Source organism: Lolium rigidum, unplaced genomic scaffold (assembly GCF_022539505.1).
Source record: "Lolium rigidum isolate FL_2022 unplaced genomic scaffold, APGP_CSIRO_Lrig_0.1 contig_28943_1, whole genome shotgun sequence".
Classification (NCBI taxonomy): Eukaryota; Viridiplantae; Streptophyta; class Magnoliopsida; order Poales; family Poaceae; genus Lolium; species Lolium rigidum.
Window position 1 is genome coordinate 226,314 of NW_025900101.1, and position 18,576 is coordinate 244,889.

At 49.3% G+C, this 18,576-nt stretch overlaps 2 protein-coding genes and 1 pseudogene across 2 annotated transcripts; 2 read left to right on the forward strand and 1 right to left on the reverse strand.

The window, feature by feature from the left end:
- Positions 1-1,555: 1,555 nt before the first annotated feature.
- On the forward strand, positions 1,556-4,468 carry LOC124680809 (annotated as a pseudogene).
- A 2,720-nt stretch (positions 4,469-7,188) lies between these two features.
- On the forward strand, positions 7,189-10,204 carry LOC124680802 (uncharacterized protein At5g02240-like). Its single transcript, XM_047215844.1, has 7 exons — positions 7,189-7,317; positions 7,556-7,827; positions 7,984-8,020; positions 8,102-8,199; positions 9,084-9,145; positions 9,715-9,838; positions 9,932-10,204. Exons 1-7 carry the CDS (start codon positions 7,257-7,259, stop codon positions 10,049-10,051), a joined length of 774 nt encoding a protein of 257 aa, XP_047071800.1. The 5' UTR covers positions 7,189-7,256; the 3' UTR covers positions 10,052-10,204.
- A 695-nt stretch (positions 10,205-10,899) lies between these two features.
- Positions 10,900-13,154, reverse strand: LOC124680812 (scarecrow-like protein 30). The gene has a single exon (XM_047215852.1). It carries the CDS (start codon positions 13,068-13,070, stop codon positions 11,088-11,090), a length of 1,983 nt encoding a protein of 660 aa, XP_047071808.1. The 5' UTR covers positions 13,071-13,154; the 3' UTR covers positions 10,900-11,087.
- Positions 13,155-18,576: the final 5,422 nt, after the last annotated feature.

The following is an 18,576-nucleotide window of genomic DNA, read 5'->3' on the forward strand; positions in this document are numbered from 1 at the left end:
AACCAAAGCCGACATGAAGCGTGATGCGTCGTCCATGCTATTGTATGGCACTTTGAAGGAGATGCATGCGGACAGAGAGGTGTCCACGTACAAGAGGGATGAGAGGAGGCGCCGGGAGAAAGAAGAGGACAGGAAGAAATTCTTTGATGTCCAGCAGAAGAAGCTTGAGATTGAAGAGGTCAAGGCGAAGACCAAAGTTAAAGAACTTGAGCTCAAAGAGAGAGAACTTGAGCTCATAGCAATGGCAAGGGCCAAAGAGGTGGAGCTGAAGGCGAAGGAAGTTGAGCTCAAACGCCAAGCCGAGGACAACCTCATCATGAACGCCGACTTGACCAACATGAGCGAGGCAAAGAGAGCTTGGTTCGAGAAGAGACAGAAGGAGATCCTCGAGCGCCCAAATTGAGTTAGACAATCTCAATTGTAATTTTTATATTTTTCTCAAACCATGACACATTTTATTTGATTTATCATGGTACATTTGATAATATTGTATGGTATTTGATAATATTTTATGTTTCCTATATATTATTTTATGTTTACGAGATATTATTATATATCAAAGTGAATTCGTGGCCGGAGGACCTATTTTCCAAAGAAATAGGCCAAATGGCCAAATGGCCAAATGGGTGGCCGCTGCGTTGGGCGCAGGACGCGACCCAAACGGACGCGCGGACGCGGGGCTCCGTCCGCGCGTCCGCTCGGGCACGCAAACGGCCCAAAACGGACGGCCCAGCGCGTCCGTTTGGGTCGCCCGGTTGGAGATCCCCTTAGAGCACATTATTCATTGCACAAAACTTTCAAAAAAATATTAAATTTATCTGCTATTTTTCGATTTTTTTATTCAACCGGGAGCATCTACACCCGGGTTCATAACTGGTTTTTCGGTACTCTACAACGTTTTGAATCGGATGGAATTGTCATAAAATCGTCTAGATTTTTCTGATGCAGTCGATCCTGTGCAGAGGAGCTAAGCTCCACAGCTGGACATGGACGTGACTTCCCCAGATCCACGGCGTGACATGTAGCACGGCAGTAGTGTGTCTATGTTCTGATCTGAACTTCTTGTCGCTTTAGGACTTTGATGCCTCTGGATGTTTATGCGCTAAATTGACTTGGACTTGACGAGTGGACGGAACACGCATTGGCTGGTTGGACCGGGATGACAAACCAGCTAGGCTATACAGGTCTGTTTAAGTGATACAGAGAGGGGGAGATGAAACCCAGCTCTGTTTCTGAGCACCAGTTCTGAGCTGGAGCGCTTAACAGTTGGACATGGACGTGTCGTCGTTTTCCCCTTAATCCACGGCGCGAGACCTCTGGTCTTCGCCCTGGAATTTGCAGATACTCCTTCGCACCCTGAACCACATATTCTCGCGTCTCGTTTTAAGCCAATCTAAACAAGTGGATGATGGTGCATTTCGCTGTTACTATACCTCCCTGAGCGGATCTTGCACCCGTTGACTGGACTTTGACTACTGGAACGAGCAGAACTGTTTGGAACTTTAAATACTGATGACATCACCGATCGAGGCAAATAGAAACTACCAACAGAGAACGCGTGCACACATAGACGAGTCCCAAAATGGTCAGGCGGAGGCAGCTGATCCAAGCTACGGTGATACTGCTAGCGACGTGGTTCCTCGGGAACTCATCGGCCCTAGCCGTGCCTGCGCCGCGATCATCACCATCAGCACCACCACCAGGAGCAGCGACAGGCACCCTCTGCATCCCCCGTGAGCGGGATGCTCTTCTTGCTGTGAAGGCTGGCCTCACCGATCCAGGCAACTACCTCTCGTCATGGCGGGGCGAGGATGACTGCTGCCAGTGGGCGGGTGTCGAGTGCAGCAACCGAACAGGGCACGTCATCGCGCTCGTGATCAACAGCTATAACGGCACGGGTAATCCATTCGAGCGCGGAGCAATAGGAGGTAACATAAGCTCTTCTTTGCTCATTCTACGGCATCTGAGGTACCTGGACCTCTCATGGAATGACTTCGGTGGCAAACCAATCCCGGAGTTCATCGGTGGCCTCAAAAGCCTCACGGATCTCATTCTCACCAGGTCATCTTTCGGTGGGCGAATCCCTCCTCACCTAGGTAACCTCTCGAACCTGATCAATCTTGACCTCTGAAATCAGTTGGCGAGTTGTTACTCGCCTGATCTCGCATGGCTGTCGAAGCTACGAAAGCTACAATACATCGACATGTCCGCTGTGGACCTTAGCGCTGCCGTCGATTGGGCCCATGCCGTGAACATGCTCCTCTCTCTGGTAACCCTTGCTCTAGAATCTTGTGGGCTCCAAAACACTATGGCTCCACCGTTGCACTCCAACCTCACATCATTGGAAAGAATGGCCCTCGATTCCAACTCCTTTAACTCATCCTTTGGAGCCAAGTACTTGCTTTGGGATTTACCTAGTGTCCAATATGTTTCTCTGTCTAGTTGCGGGATTAGAGGTCCTATCCCTGCCGCTGCCGGAAACTTGACCTCCGTTATGTCACTTTCCCTTGATCGTAACACCTTCACCGGCGTTGTGCCATCCACCTTCAAGAAACTCAAGAAACTGCAAGTGCTCAAACTATGGGATAACTCCATCAGCGGGAACATAGAAGATCTATTGCACAGACTGCCAGCGGATGAGTTACAAGAGCTGAACTTGCAAAACAACAATTTGACAGGGAGCATCCCAGCTCAGATAGACCAGTTTAGCAGCTTGTCCAAACTTGAGCTGAGTAACAACAAAATCTCAGGAGAGATACCAGTTGGTATACGGGAACTAAAAAAATTGACGGAATTGTGGTTAGACTCGAACAACCTAAATGGTACACTCACTCAGGACCATTTCACGAACCTGACTAGCCTACAAGTTCTGTGGCTCTCCGGTAATTCCATAAAGATGCTGGTCAACAACACATGGAACGCTCCCTTCCAACTAATTTCAGCAAGCTTTAGATCTTGCATCCTAGGGCCCCAATTTCCTTCATGGATTATGCTGCCAACACTTGACACTCTTGATATTTCAAACACAAGTATACATGATTCCATTCCTTTTCAGTTTTGGATCACAATGTACACTGTTCAAGTGCTGGATTTATCAGAAAATAAGATTGTTGGAAGGCTTCCAACATACTTTCTGTTTGGTGATATGCAAGGTGTTATACTGGATATCAGTTCTAACCAGCTTGTTGGCCCGATTCCGACACTCCCACCGAACCTCGCCTACTTGGACCTCTCTGGGAACAACCTATCGGGTGTATTGCCATCAGATATTGGAGCACCAGCGCTAGCAATACTTATGCTCTTCAACAACTCCTTTTCTGGGACCATTCCATGCTCCCTGTTTGAGTTGCAGCAATTGAAGTTTCTGGACCTATCAGACAACCAACTAAACGGGACATTGCCCAATTGCCCTGGTGCACCTAGAACTTCAAATCTTACCATGCTTAACTTGAACACCAACAATCTTTCGGGAGAATTCCCATCGTTTCTTCAAAGGTGTAAAGAGCTAAATTTCCTTGATCTCGCATACAATAATTTTTCTGGAAGCATACCCACATGGATCAGTTCAAAGTTACCGGACTTGGCGTTCCTACGGTTACGATCAAACATGTTCTCTGGTGGCATCCCTGACGATCTAACCAGGATGAAGGGGCTTCAGTATTTAGACATTGCAAGCAACAATATCTCAGGAAAGATACCAATATCACTTGGGAATCTCATAGCTATGGCCCATACTCCTGATGAACAAGGCGCCCTTTACAAAATTGTCACATTTGGGATTGTGTCTGTCTACAGGTGGACTAATGCTTATTCTGATAGTTTGTCGGTGGTCACAAAAGGTCAGCAGCTTGAATATACAACAGGAATCGCATACATGGTCAACATAGATTTGTCCTGCAACAGTTTAACTGGGCGGATTCCTGAAGAAATTGGCACACTCGCTGCGTTGAAAAGTTTGAACTTATCTTGGAACCATTTCAGTGGAATAATCCCCCAAACTATTGGCGAGCTGCAAGCAGTGGAATCTTTCGACCTCTCACATAATGAGCTCTCCGGTGAAATCCCTACAAGTTTAGCAGATCTAACATCACTAGCTCGCCTGAACTTGTCATATAACAATCTGACAGGGACCGTTCCATCCGGGAACCAGTTAAGGGCGCTTGATGACCAGGCATCCATCTACATTGGCAACCCAGGTCTCTGTGGCCCCTCTGTCTCAAGGAACTGTTCAGGTACCAAAATCACTCCACAGGCTCCTGAAGATCAGCATGAGGGCATGAGCGATGTGCTATCATTATACCTTGGTATTGGCACAGGATTTGTAACAGGTCTCTGGGTGGTCTTTTGTGGCTTCTTGTTCAAGAGGAACTGGGGAATTCGTTGTTTCTCGTTTTTTGACCGTGTGTATGATTTAGTTTACCTGCAAGTGGCACTCCATTGGGCTTCACTAACAAGGAAAAACCAGTAGAGGCTCGTTGAGACCACAAGCTCTGCAGCTGCTGTTCAACATATTAATCAGGGACTAGTGTTAAGCGTTCTTGTCTTCTGTAGTGCTCTGCTTTGGCATGTAAGTTAGCATGATAAACTGTGGCTGTTGCTATATTATGGACATGTGTACGAATGTAGACATGCGTATGACTGTATGACCAAATTCCAATAATCAATAGATAAAGGCAGGCTCTCAAACCTTCGGCGATGTTGTCAGGGGTTGCTGCTTTATCAGAGCATCACATTGACATGTGCTGTAGTAACAGCACTAAGCCTTCAGTCGCAGTGCGCCGTGGGAAACCTTCAGCTTCTGCTCTGCAGCCACCGAGCATCATATCATACGACCATCCCGGCCATGAATCACAGGCTCACAGCGATCAGAGGCTGACCTTGACATCAATGGTGACAACCACGCCGCCGTCCTCGGGCGGACCCAAGTTCTGGCCAGCCACCCAACACGCACCACCGGGCTGGTCAGTAACAAATTACACAGAAAAACGCGGGCCGCCTGAAGATATGCACCACCCGTCACCTGGAGCCACGCATCGGGGGTAGATCACGGCCGCGCCTCGGCGATGAGTTTTGCACTGCTTCTGCATCTGGATCGGATGCGAAGCCAGAGCGGAGGGGCTGGCGCTGGCGTGAGACATTCGCTGAGGGGCTGAGGGCGGAGCGCTGGGTGGGGGCGACGGGAGCGAGGTGCTGACATCAAAGGCGGGGCGGGCTACGTATCAAGGGTGTTCGGCTTCGCGGCAGAAGAAGTCGGCGGTGCCGGCAGCGCCGCTCATGTTCCTGTTGCGCCGGCGAGTGGAGAACGGCGGCGAAGGAGATTGGTGCAATTTTTTTTTTGGGGCGTTTCCCCGGAGTTAGCGGGCCTTGCAGTCCCGGGAGTGTGCGGACCTTCTCTCGGGCCGGTTTGGACCACCGTCCAGTGGACTGCCGGCCTGTTTCGGTACTGCACTGTATTTTGTCAAGAAAAAGAAGTTGTTGTGTAGGAGCACTCTAAATCTCTAATTGAAGGGAAAAATTGCTAGAGTACTGAAATACTGAAATTAATCTGTTTACATCGCAATGAAGAAATTAATCACGCTGATGATTCTTCAACAATGTGACCACCAAGAATAGGAAGCTATCAAACAGACAATGAGCGAAATTCGAAGCAAGAAAGATCAAATGCAGACCGTGCACACACCATGAGTGTGTCTTCTCCACACTTGAGGATGCGCACACCAGGAGCGCGTCTTCAAAACACTTGAGGACCAATGATAAACCCATAAATCTCACTACATTTGTGGTGAACACTACAACATATACGGAGCGCCGGGATTAATGTACACACCCAATCGTCGTTGGTTTAGATTTCCTCAACAACATCGTAAGCTTATCGAAAATTTGATATAAACTCAAGGGATCAAGAAGACCATTGTGCTACATGTTGAATTCCACGCGTCCAATCTCTTTGGAACAATAGAGTGCGAGTACATAGTGTGTATGCGAATCTTAGTTGAGGAGTCATGATCATGACATCTAAAAATCTGCCGAATCATTTCTTTTGCATGATTCTCCAAATGTAGAGATGACGTAGGATAGCAATATCGAAAACACATACCAAGATGCCTTTTCGTGTGCCATATTTCGAGATTTTTCAAATAGACTGCAGTCCTGCAAGCCGAACATTTTCTTAGGACTACAAATTCACCCAAAGCATTTTGAATGCCATTCATTCTAGCAAAAAAAAAAACCTTGAGGAATCTTTAGAGTAAAAAGAGAGGTGCCCTTGTTTTGTTGTTCAAATTTTTTGTGACAATCAATACCACATGTATTCGTAATAATAAATAGTACATGGTAGAGATACACGAGCCATCTTCAACGATTACAAAATAAAATCTAAAAGATACTAGCAAATCTTCGAGGTCTTCAAACTCTTTATTCCTCTAAAACACAATCTTATACTTTCTGAAGGCAGCCAAAAATAGATAACAAACCATTAACCTGTAAATACCAACAAAGGTTTTCCCATAATTTTAAATTGAGCCGCAATGCCAAGATTGCATGCCCGCGCGCAACCATTAAAGTAGTCAATCAGCATCGGCAAGAGTACCAATACCAGTATGTCAGGAATAACAACCGATCAGCCTTATCGACGTCGATGGAGAGCCAAGAGTATGAATCACCATTGTCGAGAACGTAGCAACCTGGACAAAAACTGTGAGGATAATCGTCCTCGCGGCAACCCTGAGAAAAGACTCAAAATCGATTCGGCGAAGCAAGATCTGAACTAGATAATTGTAATCTTTCAACACCATTATTAACGTCGGGAAGGAGATCTCCTCGTCGAACAAAAGACCGAAGATCACTTATTGGAGACGATGCCATCTCCATTGAGAAAAAACCAACAAAAAAACGACTACCAAAATTCTAACATAAACTACTGAAAAAACTATTTTTACTGAAAACTACACGCATAGATCGGGTTACCCACTCCTCCTGAGGCGGCGAAACTGGCCGGAGGAGGAGGGAAAATCCATCTATGTAGGAGGATGGAGTGAGGCGGCTAGGATTTTCTCTAGAGTTGATCTTCAACGGCTGAAGTGTGATCGCGTGACGTGGCCATCCTACCCGCCGCGCGCCCTCTTGGCATGCCCCGCCGTCAGGTCGGCTCGGCACAGCCTTCTACACAAATCCTGACAGCGCTACTGTCATCTCACCCTTCTCTCCTTCTCGCCGTGTCTCCCGCCGGCGACCACCGCACCAGCAGCTCCCGCGCCATGGCGGACTCGGCTGCGCCCCGCCCCACCGTCCTCGTCACCGGAGCCGGCGGCCGCACAGGTAACCCTCCCCGACTCCCCACCCACCGCATTCCCGCCCTCGAATTCAGTACTACGCGCTCCACCCCTGTTTCTCCGAGCAAACCCCGACGAATTCGCCCGTCACGATGCCGAATTCCGGTCCATGAGAACATCAATGGGAAAATTCGATCGAATCGCCATTACTTCTCTAGTATGAACGCCTCGCGACTCTACCCAGCCCTCCTAACACGCCGAGGGTTCACTCGATCTCATCCCAGGCCATCTCGTCTTCAGCAAGCTCAAGGAGAGATCCGACCAGTTCGCCGCGAGGGGCCTGGTGAGGACGGAGGAGAGCAAGCAGAGGATCGGGGGAGCCGACGACGTCTTCGTCGCCGACATCAGGGAGGCGGACCACCTCGCGCCCGCCGTCCAGGGCGTCCACGCGCTCGTCATCCTCACCAGCGCCTCCCCGAAGATGAAGCCCGGGTTCGACCCTGCCAAAGGCGGCCGCCCCGAGTTCTACTACGAGGACGGAGCCTACCCTGAACAGGTTCCCTTCCCTAAGTACAGTTTCAGGATATGTACCTCCTGTGTCTGACTGTCAAATGCCGTATCCTGAAAATTGAGTTTGGCGAGTTGCATATCCTGAAAATTCTAAAACCGTAAGTGTTAAATGGTGATGAATTGGATTATGGGTGTGTGACAGGTGGATTGGATTGGGCAGAAGAATCAGATTGATGCCGGTAAGCTTCGTTTAGATTCTGCCTTGTAGTTTGTACATCAGTTTACAAATGCTTGATGAGTGGATTGGGTTGTTTGTACAGCCAAAGCAGCTGGTGTGAAGCACATTGTGTTGGTGGGATCCATGGGCGGAACGAATCCTAACCATCCACTGAACAGCCTTGGCAATGGCAATATATTGGTAAGCTCTTGGAGATGGGTCTAGATGTCTGTTCACCTTTTCTCTATTGCAGTTCATTTGCTCTAGCTTTGCCCAAAATTTTATTATCTGGAACATTTTTGTACTGTTCTGTGAACACTGGTTGGCAGCAGTCACTAGGATTGTCCGTCATAAAAATGTTTTGTTAACATATCTCTAATAGATTGACACATTAAAGAGTGGTTGGCCATAGAAATGTTGAAATAATCGATTTCTAACAAGTAAACCAGGGGCGGAGCCAGACTAAGAGCCCGTTCGGAAGGCCTCCGCTCTGCCGAAATCCACGGAGCGACGCAGAACTCGGTTTTACCAACTCCGTGAAAATTAATGTAGCTCTGTCCCGCTCCGTGAGCGCCATCCAGAACACATCCTAAATTTGATCAGGGTGCACTAATCATAGGTTACCTAGAATAGTTGCAAGATTAGAGCCAGGGATGCACTATAAATTGGCGAGAGGGACGCATCTAATTTTGTGGGCTGATTGTAAGAAAAAAGTTATTTGACCTGGTGCATCACATATTCACATGTCCACCCTGCTAACTTCAGGTAGCTCCGTCCCAGCCCATGGCACCGGGAAAAATCATTTTGATAAAGAACGATCTACAAATGAATCTCTTCGAAGTTTTTGTGTATTCTGTCCTGTGCTTAGATGTTCATGTTTGAAGTCTTCGCTTTGTTTTGTTTCCGTGATAACTTTCTCTTATCTCACTAGCAATGAAAATATTTTAGTCTGAGTAAAGCAACTTGGGAAAGTTTGCCTGGCATGTTATAATTAATCTAATAATCAGAACAGTATCTGGCAGAGAGTGGACTAATTTCTGATTATTCAAAGTGTGAGATCCTGATTATTCATATTTCTGTTGTAGATCTGGAAGCGCAAGTCCGAACAGTATCTGGCAGACAGTGGAGTCCCTTATACAATAATAAGGTACATAGAAGAGCATGTATACCATAAATCTAATTCATAGTTTCTAAAGAAATATATTTTCCTAGTTTTCAGAGAAACCAAAAAAAAATCTTCTAGTGGTTTATCATGCATCAGTTTGGATAAGAGGCATCCTTCATATCAAGCACTTCAGATGCTCACCTTTCTGAAATGGAATACTGTAGAAGCCCAGATTAGTTACCTATATGCTATTAAATATGTGAAATACCCCAATTGTCTCATTGACAAGTCGGGTACTGGATCACATGTAATGAAACAGTGGCATGTAAACGGGGATGAAGCAAACATTCAGTGGCATGTAGTAGTTATTGCATATATAAGTAGGACATAGCACCTCTTTGGATGGTCTAGAATTATGTGCTAAACATTTCAGGTTTGGACAAGTGCAGATAAATTAGTGTCTGGTTTTTGTGAAAAAAAACACTATGCTAATACATGCAAAAACATTTTAACCCATCCCCCTTCATTGATACATAATATGCTATTCTAATATGCACAAGAACATGTTAGCCTCGCCCTCTTCACTTATATCTTTCTTCGCTTCAATTTAGGCCTGGTGGTCTGCAAGACAAAGATGGGGGAGTGAGGGAGCTTATTGTTGGGAAAGACGATGAGCTTCTCCAGACCGACACTAAGGCAATTCCTAGGGCTGATGTGGCTGAAGTTTGTGTTCAGGTAGAACCTGTATGACAATTGCTGCAACTGTATTCTGTGGACAGACAGTATGAGATAGCCGTGCTGATTTACTTACATTTCTTCCCAAAACAGGCCCTGCAGTACGAAGAGGTGAAGTTCAAGGCATTTGATTTGGCTTCAAAGCCTGAAGGTGTGGGCACACCGACAAAAGATTTCAAGGCGCTGTTTTCCCAGGTCACAGCACGGTTTTGAGTCACCAGACAAGTAGCGTACTCACATTTCTAGCTTTTCGACTCGTATGAGAGGATCTTGATGTCTAAGCGGATAGGTTTGTGCGTTATGAAGTATAGACCAGTGTAATTGTACAATCGTTTTATCAATAAAGCTGAAAAGAACTTCCTGCAACGAGAAGCAAAGCTTTTGCATTTTCTTGAGAATTTCAGAGAAGTGTGGGCAAATGACTCAAGAACACATTTCTACAATTTCATTGGCAGGGCGATATTTTTGCACTCTTGACTCGGTTCGCATGCACACTGATAATCCGTATGATTTTTTTCCCGGCAGCTAATATATCACCCAGTAGCTCATATATGCCTTCCAGTGAACTAAGCAATGGCATGCTAACAGTGGGGAAAATTATCAGCTCTACTGATTCAAGGAAGAAGCAGCTGGGAGTTCACATGCTACAATACAGATCACACACAGGAAGCTTATGTTCCAGTCGAGTTCAGCAAAAGTATCCTCACGAAGACACTAAATGGAGACAAGCAACCCATAATGATTCAGGGACTGCTTGATGAACATAATTGTGCGCTCCTCAGCCCTGTCCCATGGCGCCTTTCAATAAGCACAACTCGGATCTTGTATCAGGCGACTTGCTTTGTTTAAGTGGCACAACTTGTATCTTTCAATAAGCAGAACCCATAATCCATTAATTCGCCTCCCAGGGAAGGGCCATAACTCATCAACATAATCATCATAATATCAGACACAACGAAAGAGCAAAAGGTGATGAAATGTACGTATCAGGTTTTACAGTTTTAGCTAGGTTTCCATGTGTAAAAGACACTAAATCATGAAGCAAGCAATTGGCAATTCAGTTGGTACAGTGCTACAGATCACATGCAAGAAGCTTATGTTCCAGTGAAGTTTCAGCAAAAATATCAATTAATTTTGCTCCCAGAAAAGGGCCAAAACTCATCAACATTAGCATCAGAATATCAGATACAGCAGAACAGCAAAGGGTGATGAAATGAATCGGGCAACAGGGCTAGTGATGTCTACCGTTCTAGCTAGGTTTCCATGTGGACATGGCAACGATGACTCTGCCCTTCCAACCTTGCAGCATCCACTTGTTATCTTCATCGACAAAGAAATCCTTGTTATAGCTCCTAGTTACCTTGTATCTTGCTTTTTTCACCGTCTCTTGATTCAGCGGCTGCTGCCTGAATCCAGCCCTGAGGTTCCTTACCTGCCATTGCTTATAAGTCTCTGGCCTCTCCACCCTCTCTGTACCCTCACAAGCGATCACGTTGAGAGCTTCCCGTGCGAAGAAATCCCTTTCAATCAGCATCCTATGTTCTTGCTCCTCCAGCTTCGACGCAGTTGTTTCGAGCATGTCGAAGAGCGAAGAGAAATAAAACAGAGCCTCCTTGAAGCGTGTCACGAAGAATGGCGCATTGTAGGTGCCATTGACGACCGCATGAATGAACAGATGCGGGTTCAACTTCCTGATGGTGTTCAAGACCGTCATTCTCGGGCTCTGATCTGTCACCGTCTCGTCCATCATGTGCCGCATTCTGAAAAGGCAGTTGACAATGAGAAGCTCATCCTTGTCGATCCTGAGGTCTTCGATTCGGATGGTATCCCACTTGGCAGCAATGGCATGATACTCAAACGGAATATTATACATCCTGGCGTAGTCATGTAACCGCCGACCCGTCGCCTCTATGCGCTCAGCTGGCCGGAATCCTGGCTGCGGTAAGTCAATGGCGGTGATTCGGATTCTTGGGTGAGGACCATCTAGCTTGGCGACCCGCTGCAAGAAGACTGGCCACTGGAAGCCATGATCTATACCGTAGTCGATGATATGCAACCTTGCCGCCCCCTTGGAAGCCTGCAAGATGGCCTGATTTGAGAAGAACCTGGACATTCTCAAAAAGGGGCATGCTGTCCCATACAATGTGTATATTTTGAGCATGTCAGCAATGGAAGTCCGGTGCGCAACAAGCGAGCGGTGGACGGTGCTACCGACGCCGGCAAGGCGAGCCTCGAGCCCGTTAGCAACGTAATGCGCCAGCCTCTGCCCGGCATCCCCATGAGCAGACGAGTGCCGCCTGATCTGTTTGAGCAGCTCGCCCGAGCTGCGGTGATCGTCGATGGCCGCGGCCTGAGCACAGTGAATGAGCAGCGTTGTCAGATCCACGGACTCCTCCTCTATGGCCGCTGCAGCTTTGGTTTTCCCCTTCTTGCGCCCTCTTCGGTTGCCCGACCCTTTCACATATGCTTTGGTGATCTCTGATTCGTCTGGCAGGGGTGACTGAAGCTCGCAGTCGGGGCAATTGCAGAGAAGCACGTTGTCGAACATCTCGCGGATCATCTCCTCATCGCACACCGCCGACTGCTTGCTCCTCCTCTCGTCCTCGAGCTCGAGGCCGTCGTCGTCGTCGTGCCGGTTCTTCTTCCGGCCTCTGTGGACGGCACACCGTCCCTCCTCCTTTACAGGTTCGGCAGGCACCACCAACTGACAAGAGCTCTGTCTGCTGCTGCTGCTCATGAACATATTATTAGGGAAGCCTGCTGCAGTTCCTGCAGAAGCATTGGGAGGAGGATCCATCCACGGAGTCTCCTGGTACGGCGCCGCATCGGCGATGATGTCGACGAAGGGCTTGGCGACGGCGAGGAGCGCCGAATCCCGCTCCGGCGCCGCGGCGGGGGCGGCGGCGCCGGGGCTGGGGAAAGACTCCTCCTCATCGTCGTCTTCGAGAAGGAACTGGTTGATGTAGGCGAGCACGGCGTCGTCGGCCGACAGGTCCTCGGGGCTCTCGAGCTCGGTGGTGGTGGTGGAGGCGGGGCTCGGCGTGCTGCCGAACGCGAGCGGCTGCGGCGGCGACGGCAGGTAGCCGGCGGCGGGGAGGCCGTGGAAGCCGTAGGAAGGGGGGAACTGGAGGTGCGGCTGGTGGAGCGAGAAGTCGAGCATGCGCGCGGGGGCCGCGGCTGGGTTGGCGACGGAGTAGATGTCGCCGTACTCCACGTCCTCGCAGGAACCCATTGGTATGGAGCTGAAAGCTTGGTTCTTGACGCGAGATCTCGCAATCAAATCCCCCAAAATCGCTTCTTGGAGAAGTGAGAAGTGGTAGATTTCAGTTGAAGAACTGGGCAGAGGGGAAGGGGGAAAAAATCAGTGATGGATTCCGGCAGGATCCAGTAGCAATCGGTTACGTGGATTGGGCGGAAGAAAGAGGTAAAGAAAGGAAATGGGTACCTTGCGAGAAGTGGCTGCCGGGGAGCAACAGGTGTGGCCGTCAAGAGCGGCTGCCGACGTGCAGAGAAGGGTCGGGTCGGGTCGGGAGGAGGAGGAAGAAAGCGACGGTGATTGGTGGGAGCACGCACCGCTCTAGGTAGGATCGCGACGTGATTGATGATCAATCAGTTGCGAAATAAACAAGCTCCGTCTTTTTCCCCATTGGAGGGCTTGTTTAGTGGAGCAGCGCTAGTCATCTGGACCAATTTTTTAGAGTGATCCGGAGCATTATTTAAGAAAGCGGCGAGGGGGATTGCGATCTGCGACCGGCGATTTACACAAAAATAACCCAAAAGTGGAAGAAAAGCACAGACTGACCCTCCGGCGAAACTATTTCACCAATCTAACCCTTTTGTGTGGCGCCCCTCCCAAGGGCGCCACACATGCCCATGTGGCGCCCCCGGCGCCGGCGCCACACACCCATCCTACGTGGCCCGTCGACGCCGAGCCGGTGACCCCGATCCGACGTGGCGGCACGAGTGGCGCCGCTCCGGCCGGCGCCACACTTTGAAAGTGTGGCGCCCCGGGAAGGGCGCCACACATTGACTTAAGTTTGGGCGCCGCGCGCGCCCGGCCCGACCCTCTTCTTTCTTTCTCTTCTTCTCTTCCTCCTCCCCAACCCGGTTCTCTCTCTCCTCCCTCTCCCCCACCAAATCCACCACCAAATCGTCGGATCTGTCCGTGGAGATCGTTCCCCATCCATTTGTCAAGGTAATCTCCTTCAAATCTTCTCCATTCATCCACTAATTTCATAGATCGGGCTAGATTTGGACATGAACCCTAGACATGTTTTCTTTCTTTTGTGCACTCTATATTGTATTGTTTGTGTTGGAGATGGTAGCCTCATGTATGCATGTGTTTGAACCATAGATGTGTAGAAATCTACATATGAAATTTCACATGTATGTGTATGAACTCTATGTATGTATGTGTATGTATGTGTATGAACCCACATGTATGCCTAGTATTTGTGATGGAGTTACTCATATTTGTTAGTTGAAAGGATCGTAATATGGTTCAAAAACGTAAACATGTAGGATGGCCGGTGCCGGTGGACGGGGAAGGGCGGCCGCCGCGGTCCCGGGCGCCCCGGCCGGGGAAGGGGCCGCCGCGGTGGAGCGAGCAAGGGCCCCACGATCACCGTCACCCGCATCCTCCTCGTCTTCGCATGACGAACGCCGCTCGAGTTCCTCCTCCGCATCGACGACGACCCACTCGGCATCAAGCGGCTACCGGACAAGTTCGCCGAGTTCGTCGACGGCGTCGAGCCGGCGCACTTGCGCCTACGGGAGGCTAGCCGCAACTTCGTCGCCGGCCCGTGGAGGTCCCGTTCGACGGGCAGGGCAAGATGTACCCGCACACGGGGTGGGACAAGTTCGCCCGTGACCTCCACCTCGAGCCCGGCCGCCGGCTCACCTTCTCGTACGAGGGGACGGCGAGATGATCGTCAAGGTGTTCGACGACACCGCCCGCCGTGTGCACTACCCCCACACCGGCGAATCCGGCTCCGACACCGATAGTTAGAACGTCGAGTGTTGTCAACTCTATCTTCGTTGCTTCGTGTTGTTTGAATGCTATCTTAAATTGTATGAAACTATGTGCTACGATGTTAGGTTTGATGATGTTATGTCCATGATGTGTGTACAAAATGGTTGTTGGTATGATGTGTGTATGACATAGCTTTTGACATGATGGCAGTGTTGTTGGAATATGGTAGGATTTTCCATGGTTTTAACACATGCCAATGAGTGGCGCCCTTCCCACTGGCGCCACATTGCGAGTGTGGCGCCCGTGGCATCGGCGCCACGGATGCATGTCTAATTGCACAAAACATATCGTAAGACAAATCGTGCGGGACTTAGCCGTTTTGGCGACCCTCTTTGTGTGGCGCCCGTGGCATCGGCGCCACACATGCTTCGTGGCGCGCGTGCCACGGGCGCCACACGCAGAGGGTCGCCAAAACGGCTAAGTCCCGTACGATTTGTCTTACGGTATGTTTTGGGTCCAATAGTTCATATAAGTTGGCATGTGTGGCGCCGATGCCACGGGCGCCACACAAGCACTCGTGGCGCCGGTGGGAAGGGCGCCACACAAAGAGGGTCGCCAAAACGGCTAAGGACTTATCGTCCGGAGCCCCTGGATGTTTTCGACCCAATAGGTCATATAAGTTGGCACGTGTGGCGCCGATGCCACGGGCGCCACACTTGCATGTGTGGCGCCAGTGGGAAGGGCGCCACACATTGACTTGTGTTAAAACCATGAAAAATCCTACCATATTCCAACAGCTTTTGACAACAAGAACATTGCACCGAATATGTACCACACATTGACACAAGCATAAATGGTTCAAATGACAAATAAGGTTCGACGACATCAAGGTTTCAATTACAATAAGGTTCAACGACACGAAGGTTCGAGAAGATCAAGGTTCGGACAACATAAAGGTTCGACAACAAGAACATAGCCAAAGGGACATCACTCGCGTCGCAAAGGCTCCCTCCCCCTTGCCTTCTTCTTCTTAGCTTCTTCAGCCAATTCTTCCTTCTCCCTTAAGTCACGAGCCAACCGAACGACCGAATCGAAGAAGTGGTGGCGCTCCTCCGTCTTTGCAGCTTCCGCTTGAGCTCTCTCCTCCTTGATGCGTTCAGCCTCCCTAGCCACCTCCTCTAGGTGCATCCTATTGGCCCTCTCCCTCGCAATTTGCTCAAGTTGGCAGCTCCTCGGGAATTTTATCCGTGCCTCGCGGTCCCGTTCGGCCTTCAGCTTGGCATTCCTCCTCTTGTGGAACAATATGTATTCCTCATACTGTTTTTGCATACGGGCACTCTCCGCCATCTTCTTGTCTTCCTCCTCCTTCTTCTTCCTCTCTAGTGCTTCCTTCTCCTTCTTCCGCACCGTCCTTACCGCCTCCTCCCAAACGGACTCCTCCTTCTCATTGCCCTCCCATGCTCCCTTCCCCTTGGTGGGTTGAGTTGCCATACCCGTAAACCAAATTGAAAAACCAAAGTTAGTCATGGAATATGAAAATAGAAAGTACAATGCAAGTAGTAACTTCGAGACACATACGGATAAGGCCCCGCTAGGTATCGTAGCATACTAGCACCGTGACGGCCACCTCTACTAAGCCCTACGTGAATCCTTTGTTGCCTTGGAGCTTGTCGCCATTGTGGTTGATGCCTTGAGGCTTGTTGCCTTGGACCTTGTTGCGTAGGAGCTTGTTGACGCGTTTGGCTTGGAGGAGGTTGACGCGTTTGGCTTGGAGGAGGTTGACGCGTTTGGCTTGGAGGAGGTTGACGCGTTTGGCTTGGAGGAGTTTGACGCGGTTGGCTTGGAGCTTGTTGGCTTGGAGGAGTTTGACGCGGTTGGCTTGGAGCTTGTTGGCTTGGAGGAGTTTGACGCGGTTGGCTTGGAGCTTGTTGGCTTGGAGCTTGTTGGCTTGGAGCTTGTTGGCTTGGAGCTTGTTGGCTTGGGGTTTGTTGGCTTGGAGGTTGATTTGAAGCTTGTTGGCTACTTGATGCTTGACTTGTGCTAGCATCATTGCCCTTTGATTTTTTGCCGGATGTGCACTTCCTTTTATTGTGGCCCTTACTATTGCAGGATCCACAATTAGTTGGCTCGCGAGCTTCTTGGAATAACCTCGTTTCCGGAATGACCCCATCTATCCATATCTCCGTGATACCTCTTTGTCTTTCTTCTTCCACGTTTCACAACCTTCCATTCCGGATCCGGCCAAACTTGCACTCCATGATACTCCGGCCATTGTGATTGATCCAAGTAAGGACAAAACCTTGGAGCCCATGTCCTCTTTGTGGCTTCGATTGAGAACTCGGACTCCCGAACGGTGAGCGGGTTATTGTAGTCCACACGTCTAGTGCGTGCCGCCGTTAGCAAGTGGGAGCAAGCCAAATGAAGCAAAGAGGGCCTCCTACATGTGCATTCACATGTCTTTAGGGACACACGGAAAGCCCGGCCTCCGTGTTGGACACCACCTTGTGTGGTGCCCCCGGCTCATTCACTTGGTAAACCCAGTCAACATTATCATAACATGTAGCCGTTTGGGAGTCGGCCTTCCTCGCCCGAAAATCCATGAACTCTTGAACCTTCTTTGGGAACTCGGCATTCAAAGCAATTTCCTTCTCCGTTTCATCGGTGTAGTTCGGAAATAGACATTCAACTTCTCGAATGTGTATTGAATGATTGCCGTCACGGGCAATGCACGGACACCCTTCAAAACATTGTTGAAGCACTCGGCCATGTTGCTTGTCATTTGGCCATATCTCCTCCCATCCTCATCATAAGCTCTTGCCCACTTTGAGTTAAATACGAGGTGTCTATGAAGAAACTCTTGACCACCCGCGTTGAGGTCTTTGTGCTTCAGCAAGCCGTTGTATAGGTTTGCGAAGCGGCGCTCCGAATAAGCGAGGCAACAATCTTGAAGAAGGTCAGACAACTCTTTGCTCTTGCATGCCCGGTAGAAGTTCGCACAAAAATGCCTCATGCACCATCGGTGATGCAAGGGAGCATGCCCGGGAATTGTAACCTCCACCGCATTGAGAATTCCTTGATGACGATCGGAGATGACACACACTTCCTTTGAGGGTGGTATGACCCTCGTCCTCAATATATGGAAAAACCATTGCCAATTATCATTGTTCTCAATCTCTACCAATGCAAAAGCCAATGGTACTAAACGGTTGCTTGCATCACTTGCTATTGCCACCAATAGTGTGCCCTTGTATTGACCGGTCAAGAAGGTACCATCCACGGCTATGACGGGCCTACAATGTTCGAATGCCCTCGTGCATTGCTGGAATGACCAAAATGCACGGTGAAATACCCTCACTCTTTTACCATCATGCAATGTCATTTTGGTTGCGGAAGGCTCGACCACATGCACCATGCCCGGGTTAGTTGCGGCCATCGCTAACAACAACCTAGGGATACGGTTGTATGCTTCCTCCCAATCACCATACAACATCTTGAATGCGGCTTGTTTGGCCTTCCATGCCTTCCCGTACTTGACGTCGTAGGCAAACCGGGATTTGACCGTATCTTGCACTGGACCTAATGCTCATGATAGGAAGTGATGATATCTCCGCCGAGAGCTTGTATGCAATGAACTCGGATGTGAGTTGACGGTGGTCCGGCTGTGCATCCTTGCCATCAAGCTTCGGTCCCCGGCACATGTGAGTGGCTACACAACTTGTTATGTGCCAAGAGGGCCCTTTTTGAAAGGTCGTGCACGGACAACCCA